The 24,826-nt window shown below is 42.3% G+C and overlaps 1 protein-coding gene across 1 annotated transcript in view; it reads left to right on the top strand.

Moving 5' to 3' along the window:
* The first annotated feature begins 4,358 nt into the window (after window positions 1-4,358).
* The window catches only part of CDH8 (cadherin 8), a 397,524-nt gene continuing 377,056 nt past the window's right edge, over window positions 4,359-24,826 (top strand). The window contains exons 1-2 of the mRNA XM_069548935.1: window positions 4,359-4,719; window positions 19,378-19,828. Coding sequence (XP_069405036.1) covers window positions 19,577-19,828 — 252 coding nt within the window. The 5' untranslated portion in view covers window positions 4,359-4,719; window positions 19,378-19,576. The remainder of the gene's footprint in view (window positions 4,720-19,377; window positions 19,829-24,826) is intronic.

The raw sequence follows: 24,826 nt of genomic DNA, 5'->3' as shown, positions 1-24,826 counted from the left end.
CACAGTAAGTAATGGAGTAATGCTGATGTGCCTTCCCCCTCTTAATTTGTATTCATTTACACATGTGTACGAATACATTAGTATAAGTGTGCGTATTCCAAATGATGATCATCTTCTAAATCAGACTTAAGATCAATTAAATTTAATAGGGGCTTCCCTGATGGCTCAGAGGATAAAGCATCTGCCTGCAGTGCAGGAGACTCAGGTTCGATCCCCGGGTTGGGAAGATCCCCTGGAGAAGGAAATGGCAACCGCTCCAGTATTCTTGCCTGGAGAATCCCATGGACAGAGGAGCCTGGCGGGCTACAGTCCACGGGGTCGCAAAGAGTCAGACAGGACTGAAAGACTTCACTTTCTTTCACTTTCACTTTCTTTAATAGCCAAAACAGTCTGATATACCAAATTAATTGTATCTGGGGGCTAATAGTGTGGGATAGGGGATTTTGGAAGGAAAACTCCCTCCATTTCTCTTCTTTATAGAGCATGGTGTGAATCATTTTTATTTTGTTCTTGGTTCTCATGTTAAACAAGAGGGGTCTGGAATCTTAACCTAGCTGCTGTTCACTTTCAGGAAAACTAAAAACCAAAATCCACAACGAAACAACAAATGAAAATGTATGTAGTCCACCAAACCTGGGCTGGCTTATTTGATAGTTTTGTACCAGTCCCTTTAAATCTATCTACCGTCCCCCCGCCCCCCATCCCCCCCCATCCCCCCGCCCCCGTCCCCTCACCCCCCCACCCCCCCACACACACCAGTCAGTTTCTGTTTAAAAGCAGAAATGGAGCTTATCTCTTTTCTAACACCTGGGACGATGAGAGATAATGCCATTTCGAAAAACTTCTCTAAAATGCTCTCAGCGCAAGTGTAGTTTTCAGAAAGTGTTTATACCTTCATTAACTGAAAATATAATAGCAAGTTCAAGATTAGTAGTTACAGTCAATATTAAGAGTTTCAGGTCTAATTTCAGGATAGCTAAAACCAGCAGCCAAGAAATGTAGAACATCACATCTCTAAATACAGTCCAGTGATGACTGTACCCCAAGAATCCATAATCACTTAAAACAGTTTTCCTAAACTTTCCATTCTTATGACTTAGGCTCAAATATTGGTAGTCAAACTAAAATTTTAAAAAAAAATTATTTTTTACCTAATGGCACAGTTGTCATATCTTTTAATATTAAATATATATATATATAATATGTTTCTCAGGAAAGTACACTACTGAGAATAAAATATGCACCCTCTCCAAAAAAAAAAAAAAGACACAGTCATCTTCACATTTTTAATTGGAATTCCATAAGATGAAATGTGAGAAAAGTTCTCTGAATTCCTAGAAAAGATCACATACTAATTGGTATAATTTTTTGCCTTCTTCATATTTCACATTCATCTTTTTATTTTAAACCTTATTTTGAAATACCCTTGGTAGGTATCACATTGCAAAATCCTTTCATTCATGGAATCCACACTCCTCAGCCTTACCTTTAAGAGGTATCCCATGAATGAATTACTTAGTTAATCTAAATTTAAAAGCAATCCAATAAATCTGAAAGCTCTCAGTAATCATACCATGATAAACACATTTTAAAGTTAATTTTAGTTTTTTTTTTTTTCTTTATCATGTACTGAAGAAGGAAAAGATGAAAAGTTTGAATTTTATCTCCAGCAGTAATAGATATGTCCCATTCTGCCATTTCTGGCTCCAACTGTAGAAGCTGGTGGGGGCAGAGGAAGCCATCAGATTCCTCCCCACTCCAACTAATCAGTCCCTTGGTTAACTGTCATTTTTACTCAAAATTAGAAGAGTCCCCTTCCTCATGAAAAATAAAAGTGCCTTTACTGGATGGTGTTACCCTCCAGCTCATTCAACTGCAGAGACTCCTGTGCAGAACTGTCTGCCTGTCACTGAAACACAGGCTGGAGACATTCTGCCTCTTCTACACTAGCATCAATCAGCCAGGGTTATTCTGAATGCTCTCCTCCCTCTCCTATTACCCCAACAGCCACTGCTTCTCTGATTATACTGCTGCCCTAGCAGATAACTCCTCACCCTTCCTCCCCCAGAATACTCCAGGACACATGCAATTTTAGTGGCCATCCTGTGTTACAGTCCTCTTCCTGCTAGAAGGCTGTCACTCTGAAGAGGACCTTGAAAGAAAACTATCTTAAGGAGTTAGCTTCTCAGCATTGTGACATTACACTGCATCCTATTAAGAGGGGGTGGAATTGTTAAAGAGGCAAATGCCTTGTCTTTCAGCCTCCCTGATTATTTTAGAAATATCCTTATAGGGCTTTTTAACATTATCCTAATCCTCTTTCACACTGCTTAATCATCCCGGCCTCTCCTAAGAATCAAGAGAAAATTAGTAAGAAATTCCTACAGCAGTGCTTTGAGTAGAGATTAGCAATATATATAGAGAGGGGGCTACCTTGAAATCTAGATGGCGAAAAGTCAGCTAGGACAGTGTATTTAACTGCTCTGAGAATAAGCATGGATAAGGTGAGTCAGAATAAACTCATTCTAACCCAAGGTAACTAAAGCCATTGGTTTCTGACTTTCTTCACTTTGTCATTAAAGTAGTTTTATTTTACCATTAAGAAGATGAGATTTGAGGATACTGTTTAGCTCTACCACTCTTGCTTGCTTTTGAGGTGACTTTGTTACTAGGAACAATTCCCAGGCGTCAGTAACACATAACCTTTGCTTTAATTCTCATAGAGGTAAGAAAGTACCCTAAGGAAAGGTTCAGAGCATTTGTTCAAAGTGAACATGCATGTCTGAAAATTAAGCATTGTCCAAGATGTGATCTATTTCTCTATCCACTTGGGACTGTCCGGTCCAGCGGCAGTTATAATATGACTGAGGCATGACTACTGTTCCTTTTCCCAGGATAAAATTAGCCAATTTCTGAATACCCTGTAAACAGACAGAGTCTGAGATGAGACCAGTTACTTAGTGACTGTCTCGTGGGAAAATACCCCCCTGCATCTCTTCACTTCTCCCTGCTCTGAAATAATTCAGTTTCTTCCCTAAATCACCTAGAATGTGAAACAGATATTAGACCTATAGTCAGCATCCTTTTCAACATCTCTCAATGGGATGGTAGACAGACACAAAAAAAGTCAAAATTGCATAAATATTATAAGCATATTGTGTTTATTTTCTCATTCTCCTCACTCTAATTAATTGAAGTCAGATAGTACAAGCTTTACGGACCTCTTGTCTGGTTCTCCATACCCTTTTTTTCTTCTTCCATTCTTGACTTTGTTCCCGGGTAGTAAAACCCTTCCTCAAAGTTCAGCCTTAGCGCACAGAGAATGGACTAAGTGTTCTGTGGAGGGGAGTTAACAAAGGAATAAGGATTAGCTCATGTTAATTTTCACAAATTTTATTTAAAATAGCTGCCTATTTCTACGTGTTTGCCTCACTGATGAGAGGAAAATAAATCTGGACCTCCTGATTCCTGAATCCTCCTCTTGCACGGGCTCTGATCCATGGTAGGCGATTCTCAACGTTTGAGTGGAGTCCATCAAAGGACTCGAAAGCGCATCTCGGGGCGGAAGCAAAGGAGCTAGAAGTCTGGTGCCCGAGAGATCTGCAGGCCAGGGCACGTTGAGAAGACCTAGCAGTCTCTCCTAGCAGTCTCCCAAGCAAGTTTCGCTTTTTTCGCACCTACTTACGCGTCCCTTGCATCTGCCCGTCTGCGCTTCCTCATCCCATCTCCCTGCAGAAGTAGAAGCCTGGGGATATGAGGAATGCGCACCACCCACAGGACCGCGACACCATGCCTCTAAACCACAGCGTCTGAGCAGCAGGCATTGGTCCTTCCGACACCCCCACTTGGTCTGCCTGAGGATCTTGGCTTAACGAGGAGACAAGACGTCCCCGCGCACCCATTTGCCCTGTCGCGTCCTCTTCCTCCCAAGGAAAACAGCCGTGGTTCACTGGGACGCTTTTCAAGATCCCGCTAGCTCCAGAGCTCCGGGAAGATTCAGAGAGAAAGCTTGCGGGTACATTCGTCCGCATCCTTTTGTAGTCTGCCAGCCCTTTTACCCTGGAGCCTGGCCCTCCGCGGGCGGCGCGCACCGCACGGAAGGGCGCATCTTCACCGAGTGGCTCCGGAGGCGGAGACGCGCTGGGCGCGCTCGAGAGCGAGGAGCGAAAAGTTGTGCGCCCACTTGGTAGCGGGAGAGAACGGAGGAGCGAGCGCGCCAGAGCGCCGGTGGGGGGAGGAAGGGAGGGGGCGGGGAGGGGGCCCGCTTACATGAATTTCCAAGTGGTAGACCTGCCTCTGCGCTCTGCCCAATGAGATCCGTCAGGGGAGGCACCCGACTCACTTTTCCACATCACTTCACAGTTACATTTGGCAGGCAGGCGGGCTTGCACGCCGGAGCGCTCAGCCCAGAATTAGTGGATCTATTTGGAATCTCCCTGCTTCCCCGGAGCTCATCTGCTGTCGCCGGCTCGTGCACGGACGGTAGCGTCCACCCAGCGAAGCTGCACTTTGGGCTGCGGAGACTCAGAGCCCGGCGCGCCCGCCCCGCGTCTCAGCACCAAGCCCCGCCGCTCCGAGAGGCATGAACGCGATCCGGAGGCGTCTGCCCAGCGCGCGGGGACCGCTCGCTGTTCACCGCCCTCGGGAGCAGACCTCGAACCCCTCCAGCCATTAGTGAACCAAGAGGCTTGAAATTCGCCCGCGCGGAGCCCCTCAAGAGTGAGTGATCCTCCACCCAAACCCCTCGTTTTAATCCATGCCCCGAGGACCCAGAAGAGACCTTTTTTTTTTTTTTTTTTAAGGAATACCCCTGCCCATTCCGGCACCCTGCGCGCCTCCTTCCATTCGAATGGTGCGTGTGGGTTCGCAGCCCCAGTGTGGGGCTGAGCTAAATCTTCTTTCCTGCTATGCGCAGCTGATGGGATCACCTCAGGGTTTTTTACCTGACTATTTTTGCAACCTGCTCTGACAGCAGATCCCGGGGAGAAGCAAGCAGGCTGTGCCCCTCCGGCTTTCCTGCCGGGTTCCCTTTCTTGCGGTCGCCTGGCGATTTCGCCGCCTCGCGACATAGGCAGGCGCCGCTGCAGCCGCGCGCCTTCACTGCGGGGTCCGTGCGGTGAATGGGAAGCACCCGCCGCCGGCTGAAAGGCAAGTGCCAGCCGGAGCAGAAAGGAGGCGAAGGGGAGCGGGGTGGTGGTGGTGAGGGTGCCCTCTGGCTGATTTGCCGCACCGCCCCAATCCCGAGGAGACGGAGGGCGACCCCCGCAGTGGGGCAGCGGGCCACGACTCAGCCGTGAGAGCCCCAGCCCACGGCTTTCCCACAAGTGGCTCCTCCGGCCCCGGGAAGCGCGGTGCGGGTTCCAAACTTGCCGGGCTCCCTAGCGGCCCCGCGGCTCTGTGGACGCCGAGATACAGCCCTGCATCCAGGCAAGACACCCAAGCAGGGTTCTCTCCGAGCCCGCCAGACTGTGCTCGCAGAGGCCTCCTGAGCCGAGCCGGGGACTCCCTCGGACTCCCTCTCCTAGCTCCGCCAGAGCCCGGAGCTGCGCTTTCTGACAGCTCACTCCTCCCCATCCGCGAACCCTTAGGGGGTGGGGAGGGAGGGCAGGCTGCGCCCCTCGCGGGACCTGAGGAAAAGCGGATTCTTGCCCGGGTTCTGGCAGCGCGTAACAGGTTCATAAGGGACTTGATCCCCGTTCTCTCAGGCTCCAGCCAAGCCTGGGAGCCAGTGAAAATCTGCCGCCGCCAACGAGGATGCCAACAGGTATCCACAGTTTCCTGTGCCTCTCCCTCTCCGCAAGCCCAGACCCTTCCCCATCCAATCTGGCAGAAACCTCAAAGTTTCGTGATCCCGAGACCCTTCCCCGCAGGCACAGAGCCGGCGGCACGTCCGGGACGAGCCGTTTGTCTCCGCCAGCCGAGATGGCAGCAGTTTGGTTGAGCTGCTACATGTAAGAAATCAAACAATATTGATTGTTTATTGTTGCGAACGCACATTAGTCAGTGATGGAAAACCACCCTGGCAGCTGCTCACTTCAGCTCCAGTTAAAGGATAGAGCTGATAATTAGGCAAGGGAGAAAGGGTCCTTTCAACTTTACCACCGTTTCCTGAAGATTCCACAGAGTTGCCTCTTTAGAGGCAAGATTCGACCATGCCCTTAGCGCGCCAGAGCTGCTCAGCGGATCAGCCGGCTTTCTTTCCTTGGCTTCACAGTATCTGTTGGCCGAGAATGGGAACCGGGACGCAGGAGAAGGCGCACTGGCCCTGCCCTCTCGAATGGGTACCACCGCGAAACTGATCCGAGGCACGGGGTAGGGGGGCGGCTGGGGCCCCTAGGAAGCGCCGGCCCTCTTTACAGCACTCCTGACAGCCATCTCAGTGGTTAACAACCCTCCCTAGGCTGTAACCTCCGGCTTCATTATAGGAGCTTTTCAACTGGAAAACTATGTGCTGGAAGGAGATATTTATGTAAGATTCGAGAGTGGGATTTTCCATCCATTCAACCTGGCCGCTGTACCTCACTGCATGCAAAATGAGCCCTGTCGTTCATGGCAAACACAACTGAAATTTCTGCCTGGCTTTTGCTTTTCATCAGTCGTGTCCGGTTTTCCAGGGGTTTTATCGTGTGTGTGTGTGTGTGTGTGTGTGTGTGTGTGTGTGTGTGTGTGTGTGTGTAAAGAGATTCTTTTAACCAGGAGGCCTTTAGAGGATGTTCTCTGAGGGTTACTTTTTTTTTTTTTTTAATCCCTCAAAGGGAGTTCTCCATAATCATCCTGTCCAGACATGTTTTTCCACTTCCCTGAGCTCTGTGGCTGAAAGAAATTCTAGGGCTCTCCCTCTTATTAAATAATAATACTACTAATAATATTCTGTAAATCTGCTTCAGCAGTTTGGAAGCCCCCCAATCACATAGTCATTTCATGCTGGAGCAGTCGCAGGATTTTAAATCATCTTTGATAAATATATATATATATATATATATATATATATATATATATATACACACACATATCTTTTTTTTTTTCCCCTGGACTCTGAAGAGGGCTTGGAGTTGAGAAAAATCTATTCTGAAAACAGAGAGGAGCCCCGCAGATGCCCTGGAGACTGTTTCATTCAGGGCTGCTCTGTGGCAGTTTGCGCTCCTCACTCTGTCCCGCAGGACATCCACATGGGCGTCCAGATATCCCATAGCCATCAGGAACAAGCCCGATGTTTCAGAGGCACTGGCTAATGTTGTCTGAAATGTCTGCTGCAATGCTGTCATGCAAACTTTTTAACTGTCCCCCACTTCAACCTGGATCTTCTATTTTCCAATTACTATTACTATTTAAAAATCAATCCTTCTGCCTTATAATCTGTAGTCTCTTAAAATTCTAAAGACTCCAGATGAGGAAATCTCTCCACCCAAATCGCTTAACATATTTTGGCTGCATTTTGGGTGTCCAAGATACATTTCTTGAGCTCCTGAAGGTGTTAAGAATTTAACTGAAGAACAGTTTTGTTGCAACCCCCACTGGAATAGCAGCTCCACTGGCCTGCTCTACGTGTATCAGCTGAATAAAGAAGGAAGTCTTTAACTTGAAAAAATAACTTTATGTGGGCATTACATGCTGCACTCTGGTCAAGACAGTCTTCATCTAAAGCCTCCGCTTAATGTAGCACTAAGCACAGTAGAAGTAGCCAATGGCAGTTCGCTCAAAGTACAAAACAAATGAACAAAAAACAACAAAACAATCTGTGAAACATGCTCCGCAGGATCTAGTAGGCCACTTGAGAAGGCATTTTGTAAAGGCTGTTATATAAACATCCTCATCAGGCAACATTTCCTTGTAAAGTGAACAGATTTAAGGTCTGATGCTCCTGGTTAGCAGGGAGCACCTGAGTCTTGGAGCAAAGCAAGAAAACTCCAGAGTGAGGGTATAATGATTCTATTCAGGAAGCTGTACCTCAGGGCTTTCCTCTCACAGTTCCTTTCTCTGTTTATGGGTGAGGAAAAAGGATCAAGCACAGACAGAAAAGTTAGAATCCACACTTCATCGGCAACTGTTCAGAAGTAACTTTATCATTAGAAGTAACTGATTCTCTAAAGACAAAATTAATAATCTTCATTATTTTTCTATTAAGGTGGTATACCTTACAATTTTATCAACATTCCAATCTGAGCAAAATTGCCATGCACAAACAAAAGCTTTTCATGGACAAAACGACATTCAGTTTGTATTGCCAACCATTCTTTCCTACTCCATCAGCAACGTTTTGTGTCTGACAAATCAAGGAAGAAGCAAAACAGACTAGCCTTTAAATTATAGATGCAAACTAAGGTCCCAAGACTTTTTCAAAACTATTCTGCTCAATGGTGCTGTCGGTATGAGTTTCAATAATTTTGTATTTTTTTACAACATTATTCAGAGAAGCAAGGCATGGGGGAAATGCAGTTTTTCTGTTTTCAACACTGTTGGCATTCAAAGGTGAAATGGACTAATTTTGCTTTTTAGTTTGGGAAAAGCTCCTGTCTTTGGCGTATTGTATACCTCCTACAGAGCACAGAATTAAACCAAGGCTGATTCCTTTGCTCTGTATTAGGTGTTACTTACACACACACATACACACACACACACACACACACACACAGAGCTTACTTCTAGAAAACCTGAAAACGTCCTTAGATAACTAACTCACTTATTGGTTCAAGTAGGAGATTCTTATCCTATTCCTCTTACCCTTTCATCTGCTTTAGATGATTTGCTTTGCCCTCTAGGCTTCTTGGATTCATATATTGACTAGTCTTTTAAAGCAAACACATCTGTCTGTGGTGTGGGAAGATTTTTTTTTTTACAGAATCTCATAAATGTATATTTGTGGAATAGAATATGTTGATGGTCCAAAGCCATCCACTGATGTCTTAGGGCTTAATTAACCACAGAGCCCTTCGTCTGCTCTCTTTTGAGTCCCTGGGAAGTTGCTGATGGTGTGGCGTGTGCAGTGTATCTCAACTGCACTGTTGGTTCCTGCCTCTGTAACCCGCCTCCAGATGTAACCAGGAGGAGAAAATTAGTTGAACCTGGCAATTTCAAAAGGTCAGAAAAGAAATAAGTTCAATGGATGCCATTCAGCTGCTTCTCCCATACACTGCTGTGAACGAAATCTCCATCGCCTCTTCATGGCAGAGCATCCAGGCCAACGCTGTTTCCTTTTTCTCTCATGTCCCAAGCTTTTATTTCCTGAGTTTTAAATGTCATGTGCTATTCCCTATCACAAATATCATCCACCATCTTGACTTTAGAAGCCTTGTTTTTTTGTAAAGTTCTATTAGTAGGAGGAAATGCACAGAAGGGATTTTTCTGTATCTCTTTGGATACCATCATAAAAGAATAACACTTGTATTTGGAACCTTCAAACAGTTTCTTTCCCTACTCTGCTTGTCAAAGACAACTACAAATGCTGGGATGATGGTTGGTTGAGGGAAGAGCAAGGAATCAGTGCTCAGTCAACATTGATTTAATGCATTGACAATTAACAAGCCCTGTGCCTTTTTTTTTTCCTTCTAGGATATTCTCAATAAAGGGGAGAGAGGGATACAAGTATATCTAAAGTCCAATATTGTGACAATCTACCTCAGTTTTCTCTACAGAAATTTCATAAATTATCCCGTTTTTTCTTAGACACAGCTTTTCCCTTTTTGAAGAAGTCATTTTTATTCATGTTCCACAAAGCATGTATTTTTCCCTCAAAATCATTTTTTAAATGATATGGACTTATAAAAATTAAGAATACTTCTAAGACTAGACTTGCATCAAGAATGCTTTTAAACTCTGTGTGATGGGAAGTTATATTTTATTGGGAAAAATGCTCTAATTATGGAAGTCTTGCATGTGTAACTCAGTATCTGTACCTTTCCCTTGAGGAGAATTTATTAAAAAAAAAAAACCCAATAAGGAAACTAGTTCTTCTTTCCTTCTTTTGCTCCCTGCCTCCTTTCTTTAATTCTTTAATATATATTATATTTGAACAGTTCGCATCAACCTCATGTGACTTGCAATTCCGTGTCTGTTAGAAGACTCCTCTATATTGATTTTAATCAGCAGGATACCTGGCCCTCACAAATACACACAGGAAAAAAAAAAGTTCCATCAGAAAGTCCTCATGGATGTATTTACGGATATTTTAAGCAAATGGAATGCACTTCAAAGAAATATTAAATGCAATCTTCTTAATTCTTCTATATCATTAAGTGAAAATATTATTAGACTGTATTCATATTCTATTAGCAGTAGGGACCATATTTTCCATGCATTGTTTCTTTCTAAATGAATTCATGCATAAAATATGATTAGTTGATTCCTGATGTAACACAAATAACATAAAATAAGTAGATGGGGAATAATATGAATATCATTAAGGAATGCTTTTCTTTCCTATTTATGGAGCCTTATCTCCAAAATATAATGTAAAAATTGCAAGAGCACATTTCATTCTTTATTAGCCCATTGCTGTTTCAGCTTGACAAATGGAATTTAACTTTTCTATGTCCCAAGTATTGCCATCTTTAAAATGGGGATGCTCAGAATTATGAAATAAATAATTCAAATCTATTTTTATTGGAGTAGTGAAACAGGCTTGACTTTTAAATTTCACTAAAATAAAGCAGCTGAAGGAGGTACACTTATTTTAGAATCTGTATAAACAATTTAATTTTCAGAAACTATATATTCAAAGTGATATCTAAATATCATTTTTGTCAAATGATTGCTTGCTATCCGTTTACCTACCCATCTATGTCCATGTGGAGTTCATGGTAACAGTGCTTGTGGGTGGTTTTTAAGCTATAAAGTCTTTGAAACATGAAAGAATGGAAGTAAGGTGCACTTGTAAGGGTGGTTACTACACAGAATAATCTAATTGGCAGAATCTTGACTTATTAGGCTGGGATATTTGGCTGCATTCCAGTTTCAGTATTGTAGACTCTGTAGCCCTGGTTATGTGTTATATCTGATTTTAACCATTTCCACATTTCCTTTTTTTTTTTTTTTTTACTTTTCATTTGGAGGAAAATTGCTTTACGATGTTATATTGGTTTCTGCCATACAACAATGCTGTTTCCACATTTTTTTAGCAGGAAGGGAAAGCTTCTAATTTTTAACCATCATCAGTAGTACTAAAATTTCTTGAAACACATCAAGAATTTGCTAAATATTTTTTGGAAGAAGACACTACCTAAATGCAACCTCTAGTTAAGATTATCTTCTCAACTCCTGTCTGAGTAGTGTTTAGATGTCACTGTATCTTCATCTTTGAATTAATAGGGACTTCCCACTTGAACCGTTCTCATGAGAATATACTACATGATTATGACATGCAATGGAATTTTTCTTGTAGGAGAGAAGAGTTTTTCAGTGAGTGGTTACAATTTGAAAGTAAGTAGTTCTGGTGTGGATGTGTAATTGTACTTTGTCCTTTGCACTTTACCCTTTGCCCTTTTAGGATTAATGATGATGGGCAATGCCATATCTTCTTTGGAAAAGACAGACATGGATGACCCCAGGGTGGGGGAAAGTTAAAAATACCACCCTTTAATCCTACTATATAATGCAGGGAGATATACTCAATATCCTATGATAAGCCATAATGGAAAAGAATATGAAAAATAATATATATGTATAACTGAATCACTTTACTGTACAGCAGAAATTAACACAGTGTTATACATCAACTGTACTTAAATAATTAAAAAAAATACCACCCTTTAGAGGCCTCATAAAATTATTTGAAGACATTAAGTGTATATTAACTGTGGATAGGAAAAGCTATTTGTGAAATGCTGTTTTACTTATATCCCACTTGGTTCATGCCATTTAAAAAAAAGCTGGAAAAAGTTATTTTATTACCTGTTTACACAGAGCACCAGAATTTTCCCCACTGATGCATCCAGCAAGAAATCCACATCAAATAGTTTTAAAAAAATTAGTCAAGGTTCTTTGTGAAGCAGGTGAAACATTCAATAAATTGTAACTATCATTGTTACACTGACAAAAGAGTTTTTACAAAGCTTATCTCATTTAATTTTTTTCACCATCTTTCAAGTCAGTTCCCTCATCTGCCACTATTGAGATAAATTTGCCTAGGTCACTTATCTTAGGAATGATAGGACTGTGATTCAAAGAACTTCTGACTCCAGAGTCAAGGTTCTCAGCCTCTGTGCCCCCACAGTTCAGCTGTATTAACAAGATTGTTAAGGGTAAGATTGATTTCCTAGTGGTTACTCTGATTTAAAGGCATGTTGGTTTGCACCCTTGGAGTTTCCAGAAGGGGTAGGGGGTGAAATTCAAAGCCGACCCTTATACTTGGAGCTCCAGGACAGACGGAAAAAGAGGCAAGGCACTCCAGATTGGTAGGTGGCAGTTTTAATAAACAAGGGAATGGACATTACATATGAGGCTTGACTTGGGCAACCACAAGATCTCTGCATCTGCTTGCTAGAATCTTAAAGCTCATTTACATGGAGATGTTAGTGGCATTCAGTCTCATGTACCATCCAGATGATCTCAGTAACACATAGCTCTCTCAAGGCTACATCTTTGAAGTGGCTGCTAATGCAGACACAGTGGGCAGGACATGCATTACAAGGACAGGGAGGGGTAAGGAGCCTTTGATTGCCAGGGTCCAGCTCATGGATAAACCTGTGGTCACAGCTCCTTCATGACCTCCCCCACCGGAGGGCCAGCACAAATTGTTTTCCCTCATTAGGTCTTTGGCTGTTAAACTCTGAGCAGGTGATTTAAACACAGCAAAGGATGTGGCTTTTAAATGGAGAAGGAAGGATTTAGATTACACTTGAGAAATGGCTTCCTGGCATGACTCTTATAGGCAAGGAAAGTGCGGGACTTAGATTCATCGTTCTGATGTGGTTTCAAGACAGTTCTGCCTGAAGAAGAGCCGACAAGATAGATTCAGCTTCAGTATCTTAACTAACCTTATAATTCTAAGAAAGTTCATTAAATAAATTTCTAAGCCTGTAAACACTAGAAAAAGAAACTTGACTCTCCTGTCTTTGTTACCCCAGTTCTGAGATGTCTATAGCAGGAAAGCTTCTGTGTGAAGGACAGAGTTTTGACTGCATCTTGGGAAAGGACGAGGAGGAACTGTCTTTGCCATGGTAACCAGTAATTATCAAACTTAAAGAAAACTAAAGCTTCCAGTAGGAAAAACAAAACAAAACAAAACAATAGCGTGTCAATAATAGCAAAAAGTAGAGTAGATTTGACAGCTATTATTCTGGGTGGTAAAACAAGCAAATAATGTGCTTTTGGATAGAGAGACAGTTGGATAAATGTATGATTTGATGCCAAAGAAAGATGTCCAGAAGAGTTGTGGTTGAGAGGAGAGATAATCTTCTGTGTGTGTGTAAATGAAAAAAAAAAAAAATTAAATTCTGTTCTGCTGAGGGAATTTGGTCAGGGCATTCTGAAGGCTTTAGGAAAGGTGATTCTCCTGCATTATTTATATCTGGACACACACAAGTATTGTTTGTCTCTAGTTCTCCAGGGCTTGGCATGAATCGCACTGGGCCGCAGGCTGAACCGCGTACCCTGTATTGCTGAAATACCACTTTGAATTCAATGTGCATTTACCTGTTTTGAAGCAGCCTGCTAATGGCTCTAAATTCAAGGTCAGAAACATTTTTAATAGAAACTCTCTGGTCTTATGTGTCATTTTTGCTTCCATGAAATATTGTGGCCACTAAGCCCAGTGGATAATAAAAGCATAATTTCCTGTCAACCACAATAATCTGCAGGATTGAATTCTGAAGTGTCGGTAAAAGCCCGTTTTTATTTTAGGCTTCAGAGTGTGGCTCATCATTGGGAACTGCAATCTTTGTTGTTTACCAAGTCAATGGTACAGTAATATTTTTGCATAATGACTTATCTGAAAGTTTTTATTTTTTTTAACCTCAAAAAAAAAGTTGAAGTCAGTGGGGTCAGACCAGGCTGTAATTAAAGCTATCTCTAAAATGTAAGTGTGAATGAAAAGCAGGATTGTAAGTGTCTTACCTAAGACGAAACATCTTCTTGGGGGAGTTCTAGTTACTTCTTTGTAACAATTCCAGAGGGACTGTCAAATCTCTTCATCTCACTCTCGGGGTGTAAATCAATGCAGCAGCATTATAATAAAGTGGATTGCTTGGCCAGACATACATACTGTGGTTAGAAAATCTAAAAATACATTGATTTTTTTTTTTTTACCCAAGCTTTACTACCTCACTCAATTTCTTCTTCATTGCGTAGAGTTAAGCAGTGTGTATATGCAGCCACTATTACAATGTTTATTAATTCTGATAACAGTGACAGGACATTTGGTTGCATCTCAAGAATTCCTATAAAGCTGTTCTCTGATCATCTAAGAGGACAACATTAGCTCCACCCATGGCAGAGCCCCGCATATAAATAGTAGAGTTCTGATTATCACAGGAGAATCCCATTTCTCTCCTAGTAATAGACTTTGCTAAAGTGAAGGTCAAGTCTCAACACCCCCTAATAGCATGCATGGAAACACACTGCTTATTGGAGCAGTTTTTCCAGTGTCCCATATGGAGTGGGTTAAGTATAAAAGTTATGACATCATACAAAATCTCATTTATTCATACATTCTATTGCTGGTTTTCCCAAAGTCTATTCCCAGGTAGTAAGTAGTTTTTGGGCATGCTATTTAATGACACTGAGGAGGAAGTAACTTTTGTACCACACCACTGAATCTTTCAAGGCTTCATAAGAAGGAGGTCTGAGTTAGGTGGTTTTATTCCTGCGAACTCTAGGCTTTTCCAGCTACAGCATCTGCCACACAGATGAGGTTATTACAAATGCAGAGTTGCAAGCCCCACTCTAGACTTACTGGATCAGAATCTGCATTTTAGAAAGATTTCCAGGATTTGTATGCACATTAAAGTTTGAAAAGCCTCACTTAGGAGTATGCTGGAGGAAACTTACTTGACTAAACCAGAGGTGTTTATGGTTTAGAAACTTTTGCCAATTGTCATACCTGGTTAGTGATCACACTGAAAACTTGAAATTGGTCACGGTGGAAGTATTTATATCGTGAAAATAAAAAATCAGGGATTTTTTTTTTCTTTCAGATAGCCACTTGGCAAACATTTAACTGCACACCTTTGCCTCTAATTGTTGCTTGTCTTCCTTTGTAACAAAGAGGGACACAACCTCAGGCTCTGACAGTATTTAGTTAAAATTAAACATTATTTAAAATACCAATCTCACTGTGCTTCCAGTTGCTGTCTCCCATGCTCTCACCAGGTGGCTCAGTGGTAAAGAACCTGCCTGCCAGTGCAGGAGACTCAGGAGACGCAGGTTCGATCCCTGGGTTGGGAAGGTTCCTTGGAGGAGGAAATGGCAACCCACTCCAGTATTCTTCCCTGGAAAATCCTATGGAAAGAGGAGGCTGGTGGGCTACAGTCCATAGGGTCACAAGAGTTGGACATGACTGAGCATCCCATCGTTGTGGAATGGCGCTTATTTTTATGCCTGAGAGCTTTCGAAATTGAACACACTCTTCTCTTCACAAAGCTCTGGCAGAGAAGAGGACGTCAATTTGACATGACGAGACCATAATTAGAATGACGTGGTGGGTAGCAAGAAGATACCATGGCCATGGATTAGATAATATAACAAGAAGTGATTTGAAAACTACCCTCGGTACTAATTCATTCACAAATCCTGTATTAGTGAATGGTTTCGTTCTTGTTCATTGATTGACTTAAATGACCCTTTATACTTACCCTCCCCTCTTTGGGTTACTCCTTTTCGCTGTTTAGATGATGCTTCCCCCAGGAAGCCTTCTTTAAGGCAGTGAAGATGAGTGGCATGCCCATCATTCTGTACTACCCTAATGTTTCTGAGACTTAATAGGATATTCTAAGCATTCATTTCCTAGTCTTTACCTTGGCTCTTGGCTTCCTGAAGATAAGAACTCTGATATCTTGCTTCTCTTGCCTTCATGCCTGACCCACAGTATAAGCTCATCAAATATTTAGACAACAAGAGAAGGGACTATGGTAAGAAAGGATTCTGAAGTTAGATTACCTAGATTCAAATAGCTGTTTTCTTTTTACTGGAGGTGTTCTTTAGGCAACTCATATCATTACTCTACACCTCAGTTTTGAATAAAACTTACTGCGGCTTGTTTGATCTGACTGCAAGATCTTGTGTTCATGGATACTATTTGGGGCTATGCATATGTTCTTTATTGATTAATCCCTTTATTCTAACTAGTGAAGCTATGCCATTGTATGAAACAGTTTCAGGGCCTATTATTACTTTTTACCTGATTCTGACGAGTTCAGGGAGGAATTGAGTCACATTCCATCCCGAGTGGCTTGGTGGCAATCCATCTGCTTGGTGGCTTCCATCAGGGAAGTGTCTGTTAGGACTTTAAATTGGGAATAAACTGCTTTAATCCCAGAATCATTAACAACAAAGCAGATGCCAGAGAATACTTGCAGAGTATTTGGCACAATTTAAAAATAACTGTGCATTCTTAATCACTTTACCAAAATTATCACTTGTAATCTTCAAAATAAACCAGCTAGGTAAATAGCAGTCTAGTTTTTTTATTATTATTATTTTTAATTGACCCCCAGTTATGCAACTGGTAAAGATGGCTCTCTGGCTGGAATTCAAACTCCTGGCTGGCTGGAGCTAGAGGAAACTCACAACCATCTCATCGTTCTCCCTCTATAGCATTCAGGCCATCAGAGGATGGTCTACATGGCTCTTGAGCATTCAGGTATGGCCCAGCATGAAACAGGGTAGGTTTGGAAAGAAGTCTTTTTGCCCCTGAGAAGCATTTAGGCTGAGCCTCCATGATTAAAATGAGTATTCCCTTCCATCCAGTATGGTCCAGCCCCTCTCTCACCAGCATCACCCTCGTCCACCCACATCCCACCTTAGGGAAGATTCTTGACTGCCTTTGTAACTCTCATACCTTTACCTTTCCTGCAGAAGTCACACAGCTTATTAACTCTTTGCTCCTTTTTTTTTTTTTTAACTGAAGCTTTTCAAGGGCAGAGATGGTGTCAGGACCGCCTCCTCAGTCTGGCTCAGCAGAACAAGCATCACAGCTTAGTGAGTGCTTCCCAGGTTCTGGGTGCTTCATCTGAGTCTTGTTTCTGAATCACCCTAATGCCTGGAAATTAGGAATTCTTCTTATTGCCATTTTGCAGAAGAGAAAACAGAAGCTCAGAGAACTTAAGTAGTTCTTCCCATTATTACAGAGATAGCAAGTCGGGTGAGCTGGGATTCAAGCCTAGGATTTTCTGCCTGTAAAACAGACAGTCTCGCAAGTAACACACTAATCCTGCATCACTGTTCCCGCCCCATGTTTAGGAGATTGCATGGCATGTGATGGGTGTGCTGTACATGCTAAGTATTTTAAGTTTAAACGCTATTTAAGTGGATTGACAATTCAGAAAACTGTTGCTATTGAAGGGATTTTTCTATCAAGATCTATCAACTTTTGTTTTAAATTCGAAGCCTGCAAAGGTCTGTTCTCAGATGGGATGAGACAAGGTCTTCCTGGAAATCTGCTATACAGGAAGCCTGATCTCCCTGCTGGTACTGCAGTTTTAGGGAAAGCTGGGGGCCTTGTTCTGGACTCTCTTTCTCTGAGTTGATTTCCTGTTGAAAGATTTTCTTGCCTTCAGTTTCCATTGCAACTGCTGTTTGCAGGGATTCTCCTGTGCCCTTATCAGGGTGGAGCCTATTTTGAGGTACACAGAGAGTCCCAGTGATGGAGGTGAGCCCAGGCGAAAAGTGACAAGCAGGGCGATTCTATTCACCACCTTGTTAGATAGGATCCTGCCTGTCTTTGCAGCAGGATCTAAATCTGCCCCTTACATCTGGCTTTGCTAAGACCACTCACTAGCTAAGCCAATGTTAAGGACTTTCTTGCTTTCCCATTCTGAGCCAGAATGGAACCAGGGACACACAGGGCAAAGTTTCCCTACCGCATTATAAATTCCCTGAGCCAAACTATTCCCCATGGTGTTTTGAGGAATTATTTTTCCATTTAATCTAATTCAGCTAGACTTCTCTCTGGGATATGTGGGGAACATTATTTCTTTAAAAATAATTTTTTGAGAGGGAAGAAACATGTTTTGCCACACCGAAGGTAAGCAAAAAAAAATGTATTTGACACCTCAGGTAATGGGGATTTTTTTGTGTGCATCCCTTTCTGAAATCTCCTCAATTGAAAATTGTATTTTTACCATATTTCATTCCCAAAGGAGCTTTTCATAATTTAAATCTCCTGTTCAACTGTACATTTGGAATGGGAGCCTTGACACTGTCCTGATTATAACATACATGCTGGACGATACAGAATTTCTCTCTGGGAGCATTCTAATTTTATTCACTCATTATTAGCATTCTGGCAGAGAATTGTATTCTGCAGCCTGAGCTGGACAATCCCTTCTGATGGGCTGTGGCAGCTAAGACGGTAACATTTGGGGCTATTTCCCTTCTGTTCTCATTTGTAGCTTTTTTTTTTTTTTAATTAACCATTGAAGCTAGTTTCTTCACATAGTGCAGCCCAAAGGGAACTAGAACTTCTCTTTAAACTGGAGGGTGGGGAAGGAGACAGAGAAGAGAAGGAAGAAAATGAGGAAGAAATGAAGGAAGGAAGGAAGACTTGCAATCTCTACAGGAATGCAGGAGGGCTACATTGGCAGCACCCACACTTGCCTTACAACCAGACTGTGAGAAAAGAGAGTGAAAGCCATGGAGAGAGAAAAGGGAGGGAGGCATGAAAGAAAAAGGAAGGGAGAAAGAAGGAAAAAAAAAAAAACAAGGAGGGAGAAGCAAATTTCAGGGACTTGCAGCAGTTTTTAATAAATAGCAAATAACAGAAATTAACGTTGTGTTGCGCTGCTGTGCTCAGTTGCTAATTCCTGTCCAACACAGTCTTACACGTGTGTGTGCTCAGTGGTGTCTCTTTGCGACCCCATGGACTGTAGCCCACCCAGGTAAGGATACTGGAGTGGGTTGCCCTTTCCTCCCCCCAGGGGAATTCCTGACCGCCGTCACCCCCTCCCCCCCAACCGAGATCTAACCCATGTCTCTTGTGTCTCCTGCACTGGCAGGCAGATTCTTCACCACTGCACCACCTGGGAAGCCAACAAAAATTAATACGAATATCTGAAAGCTTAAAGTATAAAAAGACCTGTGAGCCTACTTCTTCTCAATCTATATGGATCCACTTTCTTAATTCAAGGCTGTGGGAAATGTTCATTCACATGCTTCTGAAAAGCAGTGATTTTGTTTTAAAACCTGTTGGCAGTGGATCATTAGTTTTCTCCCTCCTTGTTTTTGCAGGAAATTTCAATGAGAAGGACAGCCCATGGATCGTGGTCTTAGAAAAACTGCGTAGATGATGTCTGTTTCCGGTACTGTAAACACGTGGCAGGGCTGTAAGTAAATGCTCGGCACCGCATGATGAATTGGATGGCTGCAGACCGGAGGCAAAAAAAGTAATTGTCTCATTTTCGTGGTGATTTGCTTAACTGGTGGGACCATGCCAGAACGGCTAGCGGAAATGCTCTTGGATCTCTGGACTCCATTAATAATATTATGGATTACTCTTCCCCCTTGTATTTACTCGGCTCCGATGAATCAGTCTCCGGTTCTCATGAGTGGATCCCCGTTGGAACTAAACAGGCTGAGTGAAGAACAGCGGATTTTGAATCGTTCCAAAAGAGGCTGGGTTTGGAATCAAATGTTTGTCCTGGAAGAGTTTTCTGGACCTGAACCGATCCTTGTTGGCAGGGTAAGCTTCGTTTTTAAGATCCCGCTTTGGGGATCTTACTGGTCTCTAGATCTTTAACATTAGGCTTGTCACAGTTGTTGCTGCACTTAGCTGTAAGTACTTTTGGCCAGATGGTTAGTTCATTTACCTCTTGATTTCTTTAGGAATATGAATAATCCCACAGTAACAGATTTAAATGCAGACAAACTGCTTTTCTCGGGAAAGCTCATCCTCCCCACCTCTCCCACCCTCCCCATCTATTATATCATAGCTATAATAACACTTGTGTAATGCATACACAAATAAGCATTCTCATTCTCACTTCATAGAAAAAGTCTGCATGCCAAACCTCTTCTGTAGCTTACAGGACTTGGAAGATGTACACATTTTTGCTCAATTTGAATTTCTACCACCTGGATTCCTAAGATGTTATTTTGTCCCATTTTATTCTGAGGCCCTGTATCTCCAATTGCAGGTAGATTTTTCTCCTTTTTTTTGTTGTGATTCATTTGTTGTTTCAGTTATTAACCTAGGATTGAGAAAGGTAGATTCTTAGAGTGGATGCTTAGCAGTGCTTTGTACTTACGGTCATTCAGTGACTTTGCAATAGGATATTGATTAATTCATTGCCAGGTGGAGTCAAGTGGATAGAATCAAAGTTTTGGTCTGGTGATGTGTGTGTGTTTGTGCACGTGTATGTGCGTGTATGTGTTAGACTGGGTTTACGTTTGTTTTGCTGTTGGCAAGTTAGACGAGTGCTCCTTGTTCTGATGATAGGCACTGCCTGATTTACACAATCTCACTGTGGGTTGTTGAAGACTATACATGCTTTTTTCCTCAGAATTATTCATAAACTTCTGTTAATTTGGGCACATACCATCATTGTAGGTAGAATTCCAATTATGAGCCTGCCAAGCACTGATTTTCCTGATAAGTCAGATTCAGAAGTGAATCATGCCAATACTATGTGTTTCCGAAATGCAGTGATTAAAAAAAAGAAGAATTAAATATTGAGCTTCAAGACTTGGTGTCTCACTGGAAACTTCTGATCCCATTTGTGCTCGCACCTCGTTGTCTTGCAAAGCAGACTGAGCCTCCCCAAGGATTTTGCTTTTTCACTTCAGGTAGTTTCACTTGGGCAAGGGAAATCCGGAGGAGGCGGTGTCAGGAATCATTCGGAGAACACGTTATTATTGAGGCAAACACATTTTTAGGTGGATAGGGGCCTGTTGATGAACAAACCAACGACCCCTGCCTTCAAGGAATTTGCATTCTGGTCAATATTGTTTTGTATTGAGCATTATTATTAAAGCACTCTGTGGGCACAGTCCTGATTGAGTCTAACAGTAGCTCCCTCCCCCCTCCACATGTATACATACACGTGTTTATGTGTGCATATATACACGTATACAGACAATATATGAATGAAACACATCTACGCTCCTTTCTTTGTCAAAATACAAAAATGATTTTTTTGTGTGCCTGATGCACACTCAGGTAGCAGAACTGACTGGAGGCTATTTATAGTCGTAATGCATCCCATTACTGTGACTTCATATATTTCCCTGCAGAAATGTTAATGTGTTTGATTAGAGGCTACTGCCCCAGACTCTGCTGAAGGTTTTACTTACTATACAGTTTATCTACCTTAAAACGTTTCTAAATGTGAAAAGTTCTCATTTGCAAAACATCTGGCCCGGTGGGTTTTGCACAGGGGCTTCTTGACCAGATTATCTGTCTCTCTCTCTCTTTTTTTGTTTTGATGAGTGCAGAAATTGAGACTTGGATTAATAAAGCAAACCAAGATTGTAGCACTAGTAAATGATCTGAATCTGAATCAAGCTGGGGATTCCCAAGGCCGTGATTTTATCCACTGGATCCGATTACAGTTTAGTGACTAGTTACCATGTATTTAAACCATTAATTTGCACTTAAGAATTATTGAGTATAGAATGCAGAGTTCTTCAATTCTTACTTTCTGGATATTCAGACTTCTTATCCAGCCCTCTGACAAGGCATTTTCATGCCGTATGAAATTCTGGATATACAATACATGTACACATACATAATTGATGGATATTTTCTGCCTGTTTTCTGTTAGTTAACTCTATGGAGGTCTATCACACTGTTGATGTCTTGTGCAATATAAACAAACAAACTTGCTATCCCCAGAAGAACTTTCCATTTTTACCTGAATATAAAAAGTAATTAAATTGGGATTTGTTTTGGAGTCAGGATCTAATGACTAATTTTACCTCCATTGTTTAAATGTAGCAATAGAGAGAGAGACAAACAATGCAGTGTTTACTATCCTTTTGTGACGTAATAGTACATGAGAGGAGAAGGAAATGGCAACCCACTCCAGTATTCTTGCCTGGAGAATGCCTTGGACAGAGGAGCCTGGTGGGCTGCTGTTCATAGGGTCACACAGAGTCATACACGACTGAGATGACTTAGCATGTATGCATGCACTGGAGAAGGAAATGGCAGTCCACTCCAGTGTTCTTGCCTGGAGCATCCCATGGACAGAGGAGCCTGGTGGGCTGCCATCTATGGGGTCTCATAGAGTCAGACACGACTGAAGTGACTTAGCAACAGCAGCAGCAGTACTTGAGAAATTCATGCTTCTTTCAAGGACAGCAATGTTGCTAGTAAACCCTAGGGTTTTTTTTTTTTTTTTTTCTGGCAGTGTTGCACAGCATGTGGGATCTTAGTTCCCTGACCAGGGATCAAACCTGCACCCTCTCCATTGGAGGCACAAAGTCTCAACCACTGGACTGCCAGGGAAGTCCCGAACCCTAGGATTTTGAAATGGCCAAGATGGTTCTGATCCTTGATGAACTCCTCTTCTCTGATCCTGGACACGGCCAGTTCCTAAACGACTGTTCAATCTGAGTTAATCCTCTTTTCTGAAGAACTTTTCCTGCAAATATTTCCAATCATGTATATTTCCCCTTAAAGAAAAGTGCTCCTGAGTTATTATGGCTTAGCCTTTGAGGGACTTAGGTTGTAACAGAGTCTAAAAATGCATTTCAGGTGACTGCTGCAGGTGATGAGGCAGGATGAGTGTGGGGATGATCCGTATCGGGGTGCCCACCGGTGCTTTTTACCGTTTTATCTCTGTGAATCCTCTTCCATGTCTGTCTGTGAACACTCTTCCACGTCTGACTCTGAACCGCTTCATTGCTGAGCTTCTCCCCAGGAACTGGCTGAGAAGCACTAGTTACTCAGGAGCATACCTGCTCTTTAAAAGGCCCTCCTGCGAGTCACCATAGTGGGAGCCTCAGGCTTGGCAGAATGAGTTCAAGCTCAAGGGCAGAGTCAGTGTTTGAGTGATTGGCTCTTCAGAGTTTCACATACACCCTCGCATCCTTCATTTCTGTTTTTACTTTGTTGATAGGCAGCTGGATGCAGAGAAAAAACTAAGTCTTAGAGCTGGACTCTGTGGAGGTTTGAGTATTGGCGTTGCCACTTTCTGGATATTTTCCCTAGGAAATAACCAAGCTCCTCAAGCGTTAGCCAGATAAGGTAAATACAAGTAGATAAGAATGACTAAAATAAGGCATGCATAGTGCCTATACATATTGTAGTCATGGTTGTATTAAGTGTGTTCGTGTGTGTGTGTGTGTGTGTGTGTGTAGTTGGAGTGATGGACAAAGAAACTACATCACTGTGAGCACAACTAAAATAAGGCATGCAGAGTGCCTATACATATTGTAGTCATGATTGTATTAAGTGTGTTCGTGTGTGTGTGTGTGTGTGTGTAGTTGGAGTGATGGACAAAGAAACTACATCACTATGTGAGCACAGGAGTCTGGGAGCCTAATGAGGGGCCCTTTCAATGAGCCCAGGTTGCTTAGGATGAAGATGAGGGTTGATATTTCCATGTGTTTTGAAGGGTAACTGTCATTTAGCTTTGTGGCATGGGCTGGAGTAGGAAGTTAGGAGCCCCTGCCGGGTGGAAAGGTTTATGCGATACCATGGGAACAGGGTGGGATGACTGAGTGTCCCCTCAATCAGAAGCAGCATAAGTCTGCATATGTTCCATTGAATTAAAAAGAAGCTGAATTTTGTGTTCTTATAGAGCCTTCTCTGCCCCATTTTGTCTAAAATAGAACTGTTCCATCTCTGATATTTCAACCTGTTTGACTATGCTTTATTTTTATTCCTTCCTGAAGACCACTGTCTCACATCGCCATACTTTATCTTTCTTCTGATTTGTCACCTACTAGAATGCAAGTTCTACAAAGAAAAGGATTTTGTCTTCTTTGTTCTTTACTGAAAATCCCCAGAACCTGGAACTCTGCCTGCATATGAGGAGAGCTCGTAAATATTTTGCATGAATAAGTGAATGAATAATTCACCTAAAAATGGAGGAATTTATAAAATAAGATAAATCAGCTTTTATATCAGTAGTATTTTTCAGTTAGGAGACAGTACATTGCTTTCGTGTTTTCCACTCCTGTTGGGATTTTAGGGACTTGCTAGGTAGTTTAAACATTGTTTCTAGGCATTGATCTTAAAAATCTTTCTTTGCAATAGTAATAGTGATAAGAATCCTTGGTGGCTTGGTGGTAAAGAATCCACCTGCCATTTCAGGACACATGGGTTCGATCCCTGGGTTGGGAAGATCCCCTGGAGTAGGAAATGGCAACCCACTCCAGTATTCTTGTCTGGGAAATCCTATGGACATAGGAGCCTGGTGGGCTGCACTTCGTGGTGTCGCAAAGGGTTGGAAATAACTTAGCAACTAAAAAACAACAACAACAAATTTGTTAAAACAAGTCTTTTCATGAAGACTGCAGATTCTTCTCTTTGGAGGTTGTCCCCTTAGCCGTAGCATGAAGCAGTACAGCCTGGAAATTCCATTATCTTCCAATTCATCTAGAAACTTATGTCACAAACTAGACCAAAAATCTTTCTGAATATCTGAAAAGCAAATAACAGCCAAAGAGGCTCCACTCCTGCCTCCAGCTCTCTGTGGAGCAAGGTAGTTCAGAGCCTGTTGGTATACACATA

This window comes from Ovis canadensis, chromosome 14 (assembly GCF_042477335.2).
Source record: "Ovis canadensis isolate MfBH-ARS-UI-01 breed Bighorn chromosome 14, ARS-UI_OviCan_v2, whole genome shotgun sequence".
Classification (NCBI taxonomy): domain Eukaryota; kingdom Metazoa; phylum Chordata; class Mammalia; order Artiodactyla; family Bovidae; genus Ovis; species Ovis canadensis.
This window is presented reverse-complemented; position numbering and strand designations above follow the sequence as displayed.